This window comes from Vipera berus (genome assembly GCF_964194415.1).
Source record: "Vipera berus genome assembly, chromosome: 2".
Classification (NCBI taxonomy): domain Eukaryota; kingdom Metazoa; phylum Chordata; class Lepidosauria; order Squamata; family Viperidae; genus Vipera; species Vipera berus.
In genome coordinates, this window is record NC_138203.1 from 11,142,219 (window position 1) to 11,156,949 (window position 14,731).

Sequence of the window (14,731 nt, forward strand, 5' to 3'; positions counted from 1 at the left end):
AAAGCCGTGGGGGGGGCAGGAACGGGACCCCCCCCAGGTCGCAGGTCTACCCGACAGGGCAGGGCAGGAAGGTGAGACTACTTGGGGACCTTGTGCTGGGAGGGGTTCCTCTTGGGAAGCAAAGGAGGACAGGAGGAAAATCCCTGGGAAAACAGCTGGGATGCGTCTCAGTTGGGGTGGGGGGGTTCCCTAAGAAGACATCTCGGCTGCCTAGACAGGTGCCCAGGGTCGGTCCCAGACAGGGCGCAGAATTGCTCATGCAGGCATCTCCCCCCCCCCCTCAACCACCATCTGCAGATGGTTCGAGCCCTTCGTGGTGCAGTGGCTGGACGAGAATGAAGAGGTCTCCCTGGAATTCTTGCACGGAGCTCTGGAGCGGGACAAGAAGGACGGGGTAGGTCCTTGGGTCCTGCAGCCCCTGGGTGGGAGGGGGCAACAGCCCCGGGCAGAAGGGGTTGCAGCTGCTGAAGCTGAGAAAGACACGGCCATCCCTCCCCCCCCTTTCCTGGGCTAGAAGTCCTGGCTTGTGGGAGGGTGTTTCCGTTGTGCCAGCCTGGTCGCTCGCACACATACGCACCCCGCCTGTCTTCCTGATGAGCCAATGGGTGAAGGGGATAGCCTCTGGTTAGCCTCTCGCGTTGTGCTGGAGGAGAAGCCTCGGCCACAGGGCTCCATTCTCCTTGGTTTGAATTGTCCTGGCTCTGGTAAGCTGGCATTCGGACGGTGGCATCAGCGGGTGCGTGAACAGAGAGCAAAGGGGTGGGTGGGTCAGGATCAGAATTCTCGTGAGGACACTTGGGCATTGTGGGGTGGGCAAAGGCACGGATGCGTGTTTCGATCTCTCACCGACTGCCAAGTTTCATCTGACCTGGATTTTCCAACCAGGGACTTCACCCAGGAGCTTCACCTAGTCAGGGGTAGGCAACCTTGGCTCTTTTATGACTGGTGGACTTCAACTCCCAGAATTCCTGAGCCAGCATGGCTCAGCTTGGAAACCTCTCCCTTTCCCCTCAGTGTGGCTGGCTCAGGAATTCTGGGAGTTGAAGTCCACCAGTCATAAAAGAGCCAAGGTTGCCTACCCCTGACCTTGATGTTGAATAGATGTGGGGAGGGCCCTGAAAAGGGGCTGTGCATTAGGCCTCTTCCCCCTCAACTGTAAGCTGCCCAGAGTCACCAAGGCGATGAGATGAAATAAACTGGGACCAGCCCCAGAGGAAGGAGGAGACACAGCGTAGCACTGTCTCCTCCGCTTCCAGTCCCTCCAGACCATCCCAAGATAGTCATAATAATTGTGCCAGCCTATAACTAATGGCACTGAAAGTGGCTAAGAGGCTAAGGGGAGCCAGAACAGACCCCCTTCCTGCTCTCACCAGAGGTCATCCCCTCATCTGATCCATGCCATTTTAATCCAACACCCAGTCCTGAAACCTGACTGATAATCCTCCAGAATTCTCTGCGGTTGCCGTGTGAACACTTTCTCAAAAACCTTTCCTGAAAAAGGAATTTGGAGGTTGTTGAGAATAATTGCATCTAGTGATGGATTCTTGCAGAGGGGATAAATCACAGCCTCCTTAAGTCATAATGGCCTTTCTCAAAGATGAATTCGTGATGCCTAAGCGCCTCCCCTCGCCACCCCCCCCCAGAATCTTACCCTCTAGGCCTTAGCCAACTAGGAAGGATCTGGATCTCACCCACAGTGGCCCCATGCACAGCTTTGAGAAACCTGCCCACCACCTCGGGAGTCACGGGGTCAAACTCTTCCAAGAAAAGAGTTAAGCCAGACTGAGCCTTAAATCACCTCCATGGGACTTGCCTCAGGTGAGTCCAACTTGGAGCAGAGCTGAGTGACTTTATGGCTAGGTGTCTCTCACAGTGACCACGCAGATGAAGCTCTGGTCCCACTGTGCCCAGGAGAATCTGGGCCACCTTAGGGCCACCGGTGGCTTTCACAGGTGCGATAAGGGTGGAGAAATACACACATTCTGCCACCCTTTCTTCTCCTGAGCAGCTCCTGCTCATTTGGGTTCATTCCTTGACGTCCTCCAGCAGCTCTCCAGCCATCTCTTCTCTAAGCACCCCTTTTATTTTGCCTTTTGGCCTAGTCATGATTAGAGCTCGGGGACCGATTCTCACAGCACATTTACCTAAATGGAAAACTTTCTATATCCGCATTTGCCCTGCTGGCAAAGCTGGGCGGCTTTAATCCTGGTGGGGTGTTTTGCTGGTTCATTGCTGTGTGAACCCAGCATTTCCAAATCCAGGTTGGCGTGTTGGGTAGATTGTTCCAGAATGTGATTGCTCTCTTATTTGGGGCTTAGTTTCAACAAACGTCTGAGCACGCGCTCTTCTCCTGCTCGGTGGTCGATATCTTCACCCAGCTGAATCAGAGTTTTGAGATCATCAAGAAGCTGGAATGCCCTGATCCAGCCATTGTCGCTCGCTACATGCGGCGTTTTGCCAAGGTACCATTCTCCCCCACCCACCCCCTTTGGTCTTTGCCAAAATGCCATCCAGGATAGTCCATTGTGCTGCTCCTCAGAAGGTTGAGTTAAGGTCTCTGATCTCCTTGTAGACCATCGGGAAGGTGCTGGTGCAGTATGCTGATGTTGTCTCCAAGATCTTCCAGAGCTTCTGCTCCAAGGAGAAGGTGGTAAGTCCCTGGCCTGAGTCAGCCCAGGCATTGACCCGTCCAGGAAAGGGGCTGCCCTTTGGCCAGCAGGCAGCCGGCATGTCGTGGCACTAGCTATAGGCCAGTCAGCGGCTCGTGCTGTAAGAGACATGATCGGGGCAAAGCTATCTGGGCAGCTTCTCAAAGTCCTTCTCTGCTGGAGCAAAGTCTCCAACCGGCCTTTCTCCATCTGGAGAACTCCAAGGCTCTGGTCCCAGCGGACAGCTGTGGTGGTCCAAGGGCCAGAGCAGCTTCCCTAGGAGGAAAGGCGGTGACGTTGGGGGCTTTCTGGTCAAGAAAGGAGGCAAATGAGAAAGGAGTTGAGGGAAGTGTTCAGAATTGAACAGGGGTCAAGTGGACAAGGAGAAGCTTGTTCTCCCTTTCCCACGGTATTGGAATACGGAATAGAATGAAACAGAATCCTGGGATAAACGGTGAAGAAAAGGCAATACTTTTTAGTGCAAGGTTAGATCAGGGTTGAAATTCACCATCACAAGACATGCTGGTGCCAGCCTGGCTGGCCTCAAGCAAGGGGTGGACCAGTGCAAGGAAGTCCTGGGCTCTTAGTCCTGAGGGCCACGGGACGGCCTAGGGAGGCATCTGCTGGGAAAGTGGGGGTGGGGGGGGCTTCCTTGGGCAGTTCAATAGCCCCTGTGAGAGCAGACACTGGAATGGGTGGGCCAGGGCTCCAGTCCATTCTTACAGTAATATAAACGGATCCAGCTTGGAGCAAGAACCACAGACAGATGTCCTTCTCGCTCCTGCATCATCCCTGGGACCAAGGAAGCAGAAATGGGTCTTTCGGTCCTCTGTTCATCCAGACCTTCTTTAGCGGTTGGGCTGCTTTGCTGCCCCAGATGGCGCCGAGGAAGGTGGCTACTTGCAGGAAGGTGCCTAAACTGCGGATCTCCCTCTTCCTCCTTGAAATCTGATGGCCTTTTGCCTCCTTCCCTCCCTCCCACCCTCCCTCAGCCCTGCATCCTGATGAACAATGTCCAGCAGCTGAGGGTGCAGCTGGAGAAGATGTTTGAGGCCATGGGTGCTAAAGAGGTGAGTCCCAGGTTCCTCTTTGACTGGAAGGTGGGAGAGAGGGCCTTCCGGGGTGGCCAAGGCCATCAGTGGGGAGGGGAGGGGGAGGTTCCCTTTATGGCAGCGGAAGATCATCCTCAGCTGCCAGCCGAGATGGCCTCCTTCAGAAGATGAATGGGGGTCTTTGGGAGAGGCTGGGTGGGCTCTGCTCCCCTGCCTCCCATTGCAGGAGGCCGTCTCTGCTGCCATGGCGGGCATGTGGGTGTCGCTCCACCTCTCCCTGGGATCTCATCCAGCAGACGGTTTCTCGGGTGGGGTGGACTTCAAAGGGAGCTTTCTCTGCCGCTTTGGGTGGTCGGCCAGGCAAAGCCCCTGAGAGCAGCCGGGCGTCTCTCGGTAGCCCTGGAGCGCGTCTCTGTTGGGCCCCCTCTTCTCTTGGGCCTTTCCCTGCAGGGCCTTGAAATTCTACGTGCTCCTGGGAGGGGGTTGCCCTGTCTGACCCACACTCTCTGATCTTTCCCTGGCTACCCATTTTGGATAGTCATGGTTTTGTCCCTTGCCACAAGACCCGTCTTTTGTTTTGAGCTGCCTCCTTTGAGGAGTCTCTTAGTCAGGCATTTTTCTCAGAGGCTGCAGAAACTGCCCCTCTTCCCTCTGGAGCAGCCACCCTGGTGCTCCCGCTTGAGTGCGTTGCATGCCCTCCGCGTTGTGGGCAGACGGGCAGGCTCAGGCTTGCACTGGCAGAGGTGCTCCTACCAGAGCAGGGGTGTCAAACTCAATTTCATTGAGGGCCGCATCAGCATTGTGGTTGCCCTCAGGAGGCCGGGTGGGCGTGGCTGGAGTGCATATGGCCTACTGGGTGGGCGTGGCCAGCTCTACATTGTTGGCATCAAGGGTGCCTATGGGGGCCTGGGCAGGAGTGGGACAGATCTGAGGGTCTCTGGCAGAAGGAGGGTCTCTGGGCCAGGGCCAAGGCAGTGGGGGCTGTTCCCTCACTGTTTTCAGGATGGCTTCGCGGGCCGCATGAAACCACTTCACGGGCCGGATCTGGCCCCCGGGCCTTGTGTTTGACATGTCTGTACCAGAGGAAGGAGACCAGTGAATATCTAGGAAGGCCACGTAGCGACGTTGGTAGCCAATGGGGCGGGAAGGCGCCTCTCCGTGGCTGGCCTCTGGGTTTTCGACAGTAAGAGAACGAGACCAGATTTCATAACTACATGGATGAGACCCATGGCAACCATTAAGTCCCACCCAGTCTTGGGCACGAAGCCAGCTGGGTGCCTTGGTCCGGCCCTCCCAGTCAGCCCCCAGGAGGAAGGTGGCCAGGGCAAACCACTTTGGACAGTCCTGCCAGGAAAACTGCAGGAGTTGTGCAGGTGATCACTAGGAGTCGAGGCTGACCGGGAGACACACAATTTGTGTCTTTATTTTTTTTTATGTGCCTAGATAAAAACACTTCAGGTGGATGGGAGAGGGAGGTTTGCCTACAGTCAGAGGTTCTGCATGGCCACCAGAAGTGCCTGTGGTCATTTTGCTGACTCCTTTCTCACGGACACGGTGGTCAGCTTTCTCCAAAGCGACGGCTGCTTAACGGGCACAAGGCAGGCAGGGCTGTGTCGCAGTGTGCCTGCAAGCAGTGTGCCCTGTCCCTCTGCTTCTGTGGCCGCCACATTAGTGGGTGTACGATTTGTCTGTTTTTTGTGGCCGGACCAAGCCCTCCGAACCCTCCGATTCCAGGCAAGGGTGGAGATTTTGTTCTGATCCAGCCTTTCCTGCTCATTCCCCCTTTGGGGAGGAAAAATTGGGGAGGGGGTCCCCTCCCCTCCCCTTGGCTCCTGGCTGAGGGATGAGTCGGTGGCAGCTGAGAATTGAGTCATTGGCTCTTAAACTGAACCGAAGGAAGAACACACACATCAAAGTTAAGTGAAAATTCCCCATTTCAAGGCAAGGAGGGAGGCCCGGCTGCGGACCTCCGGTTCCCGGCCCCATCTGGAGATCTACAGGACATCTGCAGACACACCTGCCTGTAGAGACAAACATATTTTCCCGTGTTAAGAGTTAGCGACATCTAAAACGACATTTGTTTTGACTGAATTGTTACTGATAAAGATGGCTGCCCATAAAATAAGAAGTCTGGTCACAAAACAGATCGATGCGTAAATGATAAAACAGCTGCTTCCTCTCCCACTCTTGTCCAGAAACACGCAAGAGCCCACAGACTTCACAAAAATCAGTGGGGGACAAACGCAGGTGAAGGTGGGGGTCAGAGGAAGAGACGGGGCGAGGGAGGTGGGCAAGGGCCCCTCCCCAGATGGTCCTAAGCCAGCAGCCTCATGCCGGACCCATCTGTTGCCAAGGAAGGGGGAGAGGGGAGAAGCATTCCCTCCTGCCCCAAAGAGGGTGGCTTCTAGCTTTCACTTCGCATCGCATCCCGTCTGTGGGAGAGGAGGAGGTGGTGCAAAAATTGGCACCGATTTCAGTATGAACAGAGCTTGCATTGGACGAATAAGGCAGCTAGGGCATCTCTGCCTCTTGAATGCTCTGGCCCCCTTCAGTGCCGGAGGCCCTGGGTCCAGCCCAGCTTGCGGGGGGGGGGGGATGGAGTTAGAGGAGGCGAAGTGACCGGAAGAGAGGAAGGAGAGCAGCCCCATTGAAGCCCGTCACAAAAGATTCTGTCCCCGGCTTTACTCAACAGCTTCTCTTCTTACCTGCCCTCTCCCTCCTGCTTTCAAAGGCAACTCTCCCTGCACCCCACCCAGCCTTGTTTCCGTGCACCTTCCCCAGCAGTATCCCAGAGGTGAACCCTGATGAAACACACACACACACACACAAACACACACACAGAGATGGAAGTGCTCTCCTGCTGTGCAGGAAAGTCATTATTGCCTAAAGTCATTATCGCTCTTCCCCTCTCCCTGCCTCCTCCTCTCCCCAACGCCTAAGGGAAATTTTAAGGAATGTGCACTGCTTGCGAGGCAGGTCAGGCGCTGCCTGGGTGCAGCTCTCGCCTAGATCCATGCAGGCTTCTGGGACTGGGATCCTTCCCTCGTGAGGGTCCCTGCCCAGTCTGCGTGCAAATGAGCCGCGTAGTAGCTGTGAAGTTCAGCCCTGCTGCTCTTCTTCGCCTCCTGCTCTCCTGCAGGGCCTCTGGCAAAGGGTCTCGAGGTGCAAGCAGAGTGGAGGCGATGCCTGGATTTGCTCACAGCTCCTCCCTTGGCCTTGGCACTCAGTGTTGTCCACAGGCAGCAAGAAGGAAGCCAGAGGGCATCTTTGTCCTGAGGGGGGGGTGCCCCTGTGCCTGCTTGCCCCTGGGCAGCGTGGTCTTCCCCAGGGCCCCCAGCAGCATCACAGCAAGGCTGCGTTGCTTCATCCAAATGGTTGAAAGAAGCCCCAGCACAGCCAGTCCCTTCCGGCCCTCCTCGGAGTGGGCAGTCTGCCCTGCCCTGCCTTGCCTCGCCCTGCTGCTTGTGACCCATGCAAGCCAGGCCCAGGCTTTCTTCATACAGCAAGACCCTCCAGCTGGGTTTCACCACAGGCGGGCCCAAATCAATAAGCCACATTATGCAGAAATGTGACAGTCCAGTTCTGGCTCTCGGGCCTTGGCACTTAGGAAGTCTCTGGCGCCACGCAAAGACCCCCAGGGCTTGTTCCGGGTCAGCTGAGCGGTACTGAGGTTCCAGGCCCTTCGTGGGGCTGGAAGGAGGTTGGACAGCCCTGCTCTGAAAAGCAGGGAAGCCCTGCAGGGAAGCGGGCATCATCAAGATGGACTGAACTCTGACACACACAAACACACACACACACACACACACACACATGTCCTGCCTGCGCTCCTAGTCTGGGCGATGGCCGAAGGCGGCAGGCGAGGGCAGCCTGGTAGGGCAACGGAGAGTTCTCCAGCCTCGCTTGCCACTCTTAGCTGCCGGTGGCCTCAATGCCACACTGGCCTGTTCCTGGCAGGGAGTGGTCCTCCGGCCCCACTGCTTGGTCTGGTGCCCGAGGAGGCCGGGCCCCTCTTCCCAAGTGCAACCTTGCTCTTTTTTGCAGCTGGACCCCGAGGCCAGCGACTCCTTGAAGGAGCTGCAGGTGAAGCTGAACAACGTGCTGGACGAGCTCAGCACCACCTTCGGAAACAGGTGGGCGCCCTCCCTCCCCCCACCCCCCGCCCGCGAGGCCCTCTCCCTCCGTCTGGCTTGACACTGAGCCCCAAAAGAAGAATTTGCGGCGGATTCTGATTTTTGCTGTTTTTGCATTTGTACACACACACCCAAAAAAGTGGACTGATCTGCATTTGGCTCTTGCAGCACAGTAGAAACATGAATTCCGAAGTGTGAAATCCGTCTGGATTTCTTAGTGTTAGATTTTCTCACAAGTTGAGCAAAAAAAAAAAAAAAGATCAAGGTGTCCCTGTGGGTTTTCCTCCACTAGTTGTGACCGACTTTAGGGGGTGGTGCTCATCTCCATTTCTTAAGCCAAAGACCCAGTATTGTCCGGAGATGTTTCAGCCGTCATGTGGCCGACATGACGTCACGCCGCAGCACAGCGTACGGTGAAACAGGGAACGCTGCTACATTTCTTATACGGCTTATCCGTGCTACCTATTGACCTACCTGTATATTTACACGGTTTTGAGCTGCAGGAGCTGGCCCCGGAGGCGGTAGCTCGCTCTGTTCTGCAGCAGCTGGGTCTCAAACGGTAGATTCGTAGACCTTTAACCTTCTAAGATCCAGCGCCTTAACCACTGAGCCACCGCGAGCGATTTCCCGGAGAGTTGGGGGCTGGGAGAGCATAAGCTAAATCTGAAGGGAGATTCTCCCCCTTCTTCCCACCCCCACCCCCCGCCTCGGATGTGAGTCAAGGGGATGGCAGGCATTCGCCTCCCTGAAGCTGGCTGGAGTGGAGCCACAAGTGCCGCACTCTGTGCCGGAGTCCGGCCCAGAAGGAAGGTGGTTTCCTGGCAGGGGGTCGTCTGGACTTGCAGTCTCCCAGGCCTCGGTGTGAAAGAAGGCCCAGCCCTTCTGGATGGAGGAGGAGCCACGTGGAGAGCCCACTCTGTCCTGAAGCTGGCAGCCGTGAGCTGGGCTGGGAGCGACAGTGCCCTCTTGTGCTCAGTTTCCAGCCCCGCATTGAGGAGTGTGTGAAGCAGATGTCGGAGATCCTGTGCCAGGTGAAAGGGGCTGGCAACAGCGCCCCCAACCCCGTGGCCCAAGACGCAGACAACGTGCTGAGGCCCCTGATGGACTTCCTGGATGGAAAGTAAGGACGTGGACGAGCGCCTCTTCCCAGGGAACCCTCGGAGGGGCTCCGGGGCCACGGCTAGGGGGTGGGGCCCTCAGGAAGCGGGTCCTCCGTGTGGCTCTTGTAGGTCCGTCTGCTCCCTCTGTAGCAGCCTCTGTCCCAGCCGAGGGCAGGAAGGAGGGAGCAGCCTAGGCCAGGGGTAGGCAACCTCGGCTCTTTTATGACTCGTGGACTTCAACTCCCAGAATTCCTCAGCCAGCATGGCTCAGCTTGGAAACCTCTCTCTTTCCCCTCAGCATGGCTGGCTCAGGAATTCTGGGAGTTGAAGTCCACCAGTCATAAAGCGGCCTAGGCCAGGGGTAGGCAACCTCGGCTCTTTTATGACTGGTGGACTTCAACTCCCAGAATTCCTCAGCCAGCATGGCTCAGCTTGGAAACCTCTCCCTTTCCCCTCAGCATGGCTGGCTCAGGAATTCTGGGAGTTGAAGTCCACCAGTCATAAAGAGGCCTAGGCCTAGGCCAGGGGTAGGCAACCTCGGCTCTTTTATGACTCGTGGACTTCAACTCCCAGAATTCCTCAGCCAGCATGGCTCAGCTTGGAAACCTCTCCCTTTCCCCTCAGCATGGCTGGCTCAGGAATTCTGGGAGTTGAAGTCCAAGAGTCATAAAAGAGCCGAGGTTGCCTGGCCTAGGTGGTCACATGGCTTCTCTGGAGCGAGGAGCTGCTGGGGGGGTTGCTGGGGGGGCAGGCAGAAGAGGGGGGCCTCGGCCTAGGTGCAGGTGTTGCATCCCCAACAGGAGCTCCCAGCTGAGCTGAAGGCTGGCCTTGGGGGCTTCAAGGGCCCCTCCCCAACCCAAGATTTTGAGGGGCCGGGAAGTTGGTACTCCTCAGTCCTACTGGCATGCTCCACAGAGCGGACACCTTGGTGCTTCTCACATGTGTTGTGAGCAGATTTAGTGGGTGAAAACGTGGCGGAGGCTCTGGCACACTCGATGGCCTCGCAGAGCTGAGCGGTTGGAAGGCCCAGCAGCTTCTCCGGTTCTGCTAAGGCCACGTTAGTTCTGCTCGCCCCCCCCCCATAACCCTTTCATCCTCTGGATAGACCTGGGTGCCTGTTGGGAGCCCTCCCTTGGGCCAAAAGTTTGACCCCCGCTAGATCCCCCATCAGCCCGTCTTGGCCCATGTGCAGAGCCCCAAGGTCTCTACGTGGCACGCCAACCTTCAGCGCATGGCAGACGTCAAGGGCCCCCTGAGAGCATACAGTCCAGCCCCTGCTTAGGGCTGAGGCCGGATTAAGGCTTTCAAGACTTACAGCTCACCCCCTGCACCCCCTTCCTCCCCACAGCCTGACCCTCTTTGCAAACGTCTGTGAGAAGACTGTGCTGAAGCGGCTGCTGAAGGATCTGTGGCGGGTTGTGATGGACACCCTGGAGAGGCTGATTGTGCTGCCTCCCCTCACGGATAACACGGTGAGTTTCCCCCCCCCCCCAGTTCCCTGTCTAGAGCAGGCTCGGCTCGGCCCCCGGAGCCCTGGAGAAGAGGCTGTGGGGCCAGAGTGAGGCAGGAGGGGCAGGCCTGAACTCCGGCTGCCAGCGTCCTTCCTAGCGCCTCGGGGCCAACCAACCGTGGGCCCTTCCCAGCGGGGACCTTGGGGTGCTGCAGCTCCCACCGAGTTGGAGGCCAGGAGGGAGGGAGCAGGGAGCCTTCTGCAAAGCCCCCTTCCCCAATCGGAGTGTTCTTTCTTAGCTTCAGAAACCTTAGCTTTAACAAATAACGCCTTTAAGATTTGTAGTATAGAATGTACACGAGAATGACATATTTTGAAGAAGAAAACAACATCTGTTACATAGTCAGTTTATATGGTGTAGGCAGGGGGGAAACCTTACACTGAACCAAGGAAAAAGAAAAGGGGAAAATTATAAAACGAAAATTAAAAACCTAAACAACTATAGAGAGGAGGAAAAAAAGGGGGGGGGGAATTGTAAAACAAAAATTAAAAACCTAAACAGGTATAGAGAAATCTCCCTGGATGAAGTTCGTAGTATTCCAAAATGTCTAAAATCATTCTTAGGTCGTTTTTTCATTTCCCCTCCTCCCATTGCACACAAGGGGGAAACGCTCCTTTTTTTAAAAGCTGAAAAGGCGGCACAAATTCTGTTTCTTTCTTCACTGCCTTGATTCCATTTCCACTTTTGACCCACGAACAAAGCCGGCTCCATGCGAATCGCTGGGCCTAATCCAGCCAGTCCTCCTTCAGGCCAGGTTGGCAGGGCCGCCCTTGCCAGGGCCTGGAGGACAAGGGAGGGTGAAGGGCTCCTGGAGGAGGGGGCTGTGACTCCTCCCAGTGTTTGGTGTTCCCCCCCCCCACACTCCAAGAAGCTCCAAGGACCAAACAGCGGTTCCTGGTAGCATCAACCGGGGTGGGGGTGGGGGGAGGCTCTTGGGGCAACTCGCATCCAGCTGAGGATTGCTCGTGTCCAGGGCAACGCCACGTTTCGCTCCCCATCAAATTTTTAATCTTTTTTCTTCTGTCTTCTCTTGCTCGTCCTCGCCAGGGGACCCAGCTGATTTTCAGTGCTGCTAAAGAACTGGGCCATTTATCCAAGCTGAAGGTATTAGGTGTGGGGGGGGAACAGAGCAGCTCACACATGCATGCCCCCCCCAGCTCCTCCCCGCGTCCTCAGCCTTGCGCAAGAGCCTCGTGTCGCATGTCTGTCAGAGCACGTTCGTCCCAGGTTCACCACTTCCGATCCAGACCCAAGCTGGCTGGGGTAGAGTTGACTTTTCATACTGTCTCGCCTCTCCAGCGTCGTCCCAGCCCAAGTCAGGCCCCTGAACCACCCCTGCCCCAGGTGCTTGCATGGGTGTTGGCCTTCAGCAGGGAAAACGGGGCCTGGGGGAATCAGCAGGAGGGGTCTTGGTAGGTCGAGGCCTTCTCCAAGGCGGCTGGCAACGGAGAGGGCCTCGGCACCAACTCTCCTGAGATGGAGGGGGGATCGCTGCAGGTCCCTGGGGTCTCCAGCTGCCTCTTCTCCCAAGGGGTCCTGCAAGCAGCCTGGAGGGAACTTGGTGCAGCCATCCCAGCAGGCCGCCTGAGAGCGATAGCCCTGGGGAGGGAGGGGGGAGGGCTGATCCCTGTTCTGATGCCCCCGTGCCACGGCTGGGCTCTTGAGGTGGGACTGGGTGGCCTCTCTTGGGGTGCTCATGGCTCCCGTTCTCTGGGAGGCTTCGTCTCGGCTCAGCAGATCTGCAGCAGAAACCAGCGGCACAGCAGTTGTGCTCTTTTGGACACGGTTTGGTTTGGCCAGGGAGGCGCCCCCCCCCAGGTCTCAGGAGTGACCGCCTGCTGGGGTCCCTTGGCAAGAGGGGGAAGCAGTGGAAGCACCACTGGGGAGAGGTGAGAGCCAGGCCAAGTGAGAGAGGGCGGTTAGACTTCTCTGGGCTGGAGAATCCCACCAGTGCAGCCTGAGATTTGGCGGCCATCATCGGTTGTGGCCCAAGCAGCTTCCAAGGAAACACAGGAAAAAGTGGACGCATCTCCTGGGCTTCCGTTGGTGATGGCCTCCCCCAAGCTCAAGGACAGCTTGGCTCCTGCAGGGTTTTGGCCCTGAGAGAGAAGCATCAGCAGTGAGTGGCAGAACGTGTTTCCCCGGTTTCCTCTCATTGTGCGTGGGTGTCTGGAGGAAGACCCCTCCCAGCCGCCCCTTGTGCTGCTTGTACTTCCCCCCAGCTAATTGTGCCCTTTGTCCGCTGCTCCTGCTTCTCTTCCCCCCCCCACCTCTTCCTAGCCTGTTAACCGCATTACCTCGGCCCCCAAAAAGCCCCTGGGGTGGGCGGCCCACTCCTCATCCCCGCTCACCCAGCAGGTTTCCCTTTTAGGATCACATGGTCCGGGAAGAAACACGGAGCCTGACCCCCAGGCAGTGCGACGTGCTGGAACTGGCCCTGGAGACGATTAAAGTGAGTCTCTTCACTCGCTCACACACTCTCCCGAGAGCGGGCAAAGCCCAGCAACCAGCCCTAAGCAGGAGGAGGGGTGGGCGGGTGGACGGATGGATGGACGGGTGGATAAATGGATGGATAAACGGAGGGATGGATAAACCGAGGGATAAACGGAGGGATGGATGGATGGATGGATGGATGGATGGATGGATGGATGGATGGATGGATGGATGGATGAACGGATGGATGGATGAACGGATGGATGAACGGATAGATGAACGGATGGATGAACGGATGGATGGGTGGGTGGGTAGAGCAGCTTTGACTTACAGCATGTGGCCAAAGACAGGCCTAAGTCAGGCAATCCATTCCCTGTCATCCCATTAATAAGGATTATTATTATCACTGCTTCATCTGAAAGTTGCAGAGTTGCCTGCCTTGAAGGTTTGACCCTGGCAGAGAGGATGGGCTAGAAGGGGAAGGGTCTGCCGAGGGTCTGGAATCCAGCAGGACCATCTCCTGGGAACTGAATGGGGGGGGATCCACAACGGCCAAGAGAATGGGGGTGACAGCCCCCTTGGTGGCCCCTGCAGTCTATGGCAGGGGTGATTCATGGGCTCACTCGGGGTGGTTCAGGGGCAGAAGGGGCTGCCCTGCAGAGGGGCCTTTGTTCTGGGCGCTTCTTGCGTTGTGGACGTTACCCTCTTTGTCTGCCTCTTATCTCTCCCCCCCCCAAGCAATACTTCCATGCCGGGGGGAACGGGCTGAAGAAGGCCTTCCTGGAGAAGAGCTCGGAGCTGCAGTCGCTGCGCTATGCCCTCTCCCTCTACACCCAGACCACCGACACCCTCATCAAGACCTTCGTCCAGACCCAGACAGCACAAGGTTCGGGGTGTGTGTGTGGATGTGTGTGTTTGTGTGTGTGTGTGTATGAGACTTGTTGGCATGCTGCCCCCCTCCCCCCATCTACAAACAGCTTCCCACGGCCACCCCCAGATGCGTGCAGAGACTGGGGGAGACGCAGGCTGGTCTGCAGTGGGACAGCCGCAGGCGTGTCAAGTGATTGTGGGGAGGGGGTTCCAAGAGGACGAGCTGCCTCCAGCTCCGCTGTGCAGCAGCTGGAACAGCAATGACCATCCTGGAATCACAGCGTGGCTTTGCCCAGGAAGCAGTTGAGGATTGTCTGGAGCAGAACTATCCCTTCTGGTGCCCCGTCTTCTGCAGCACCCCAAGCAAAAGGGCCCCGGGGCTGAGCAGCCTCAGCTGGGTTCAAGTCAGGCAGGATGGGCCTCCCTGCCTCTGAGGGACTAGCTTCCCACAGATACCTGCTTGAAAGCCTGGCTTCAGGTGGCAGGAGATGGCCTAAGGGAGGCAGGGGAGCATGGAGTGGCATCCAGTTGGGCTGAGCCCTGAGGGGGGAGCCAAAGCCCTCCACTTAGCCCCCATGGCCCCTCCCTTGGGCAGTAGCATCCTCTGCTCATCATCCCCAACCGCCACTTCAGGAAGGTGCCTCATCCTCCAAGAGGGGCAGCCCTGTGCAAACAGCCCCCCCCCACCCCAAGTGGCCAGCAAGCCCATTGTTTTTTCCCCTCCTCCCAGGTTCCGTAGCAGAGGACCCCGTGGGTGAAGTCTCCATCCAGGTGGACCTCTACACCCACCCAGGCAGCGGGGAGCACAAGGTCACCGTGAAAGGTAACCAGGTGGCATCTCAGCCGATGGCATCTCGGCATCCTTGCCTGCCGGGAAGGGCCCTGCCACCAGCAGGATGAATGAGGGGCAGGTAGAGCTCATGGGTATCTCTCACTCCAGAATGGGGTGCCCTTTGCTCAGTGTTGGGGCCACAGTCCCCCCCCCAT

General features: G+C 57.2%; 1 protein-coding gene across 1 annotated transcript in view; it reads left to right on the plus strand.

Annotated features, from left to right (window-relative positions):
• UNC13B (unc-13 homolog B) overlaps positions 1-14,731 on the plus strand; it is a 163,124-nt gene that overhangs the window by 146,850 nt on the left and 1,543 nt on the right. The window contains 11 exon segments of the mRNA XM_081321727.1: positions 298-394; positions 2,319-2,462; positions 2,573-2,650; positions 3,641-3,718; positions 7,742-7,830; positions 8,807-8,950; positions 10,279-10,402; positions 11,489-11,545; positions 12,813-12,893; positions 13,613-13,760; positions 14,475-14,567. Coding sequence (XP_081177853.1) covers positions 298-394; positions 2,319-2,462; positions 2,573-2,650; positions 3,641-3,718; positions 7,742-7,830; positions 8,807-8,950; positions 10,279-10,402; positions 11,489-11,545; positions 12,813-12,893; positions 13,613-13,760; positions 14,475-14,567 — 1,133 coding nt within the window.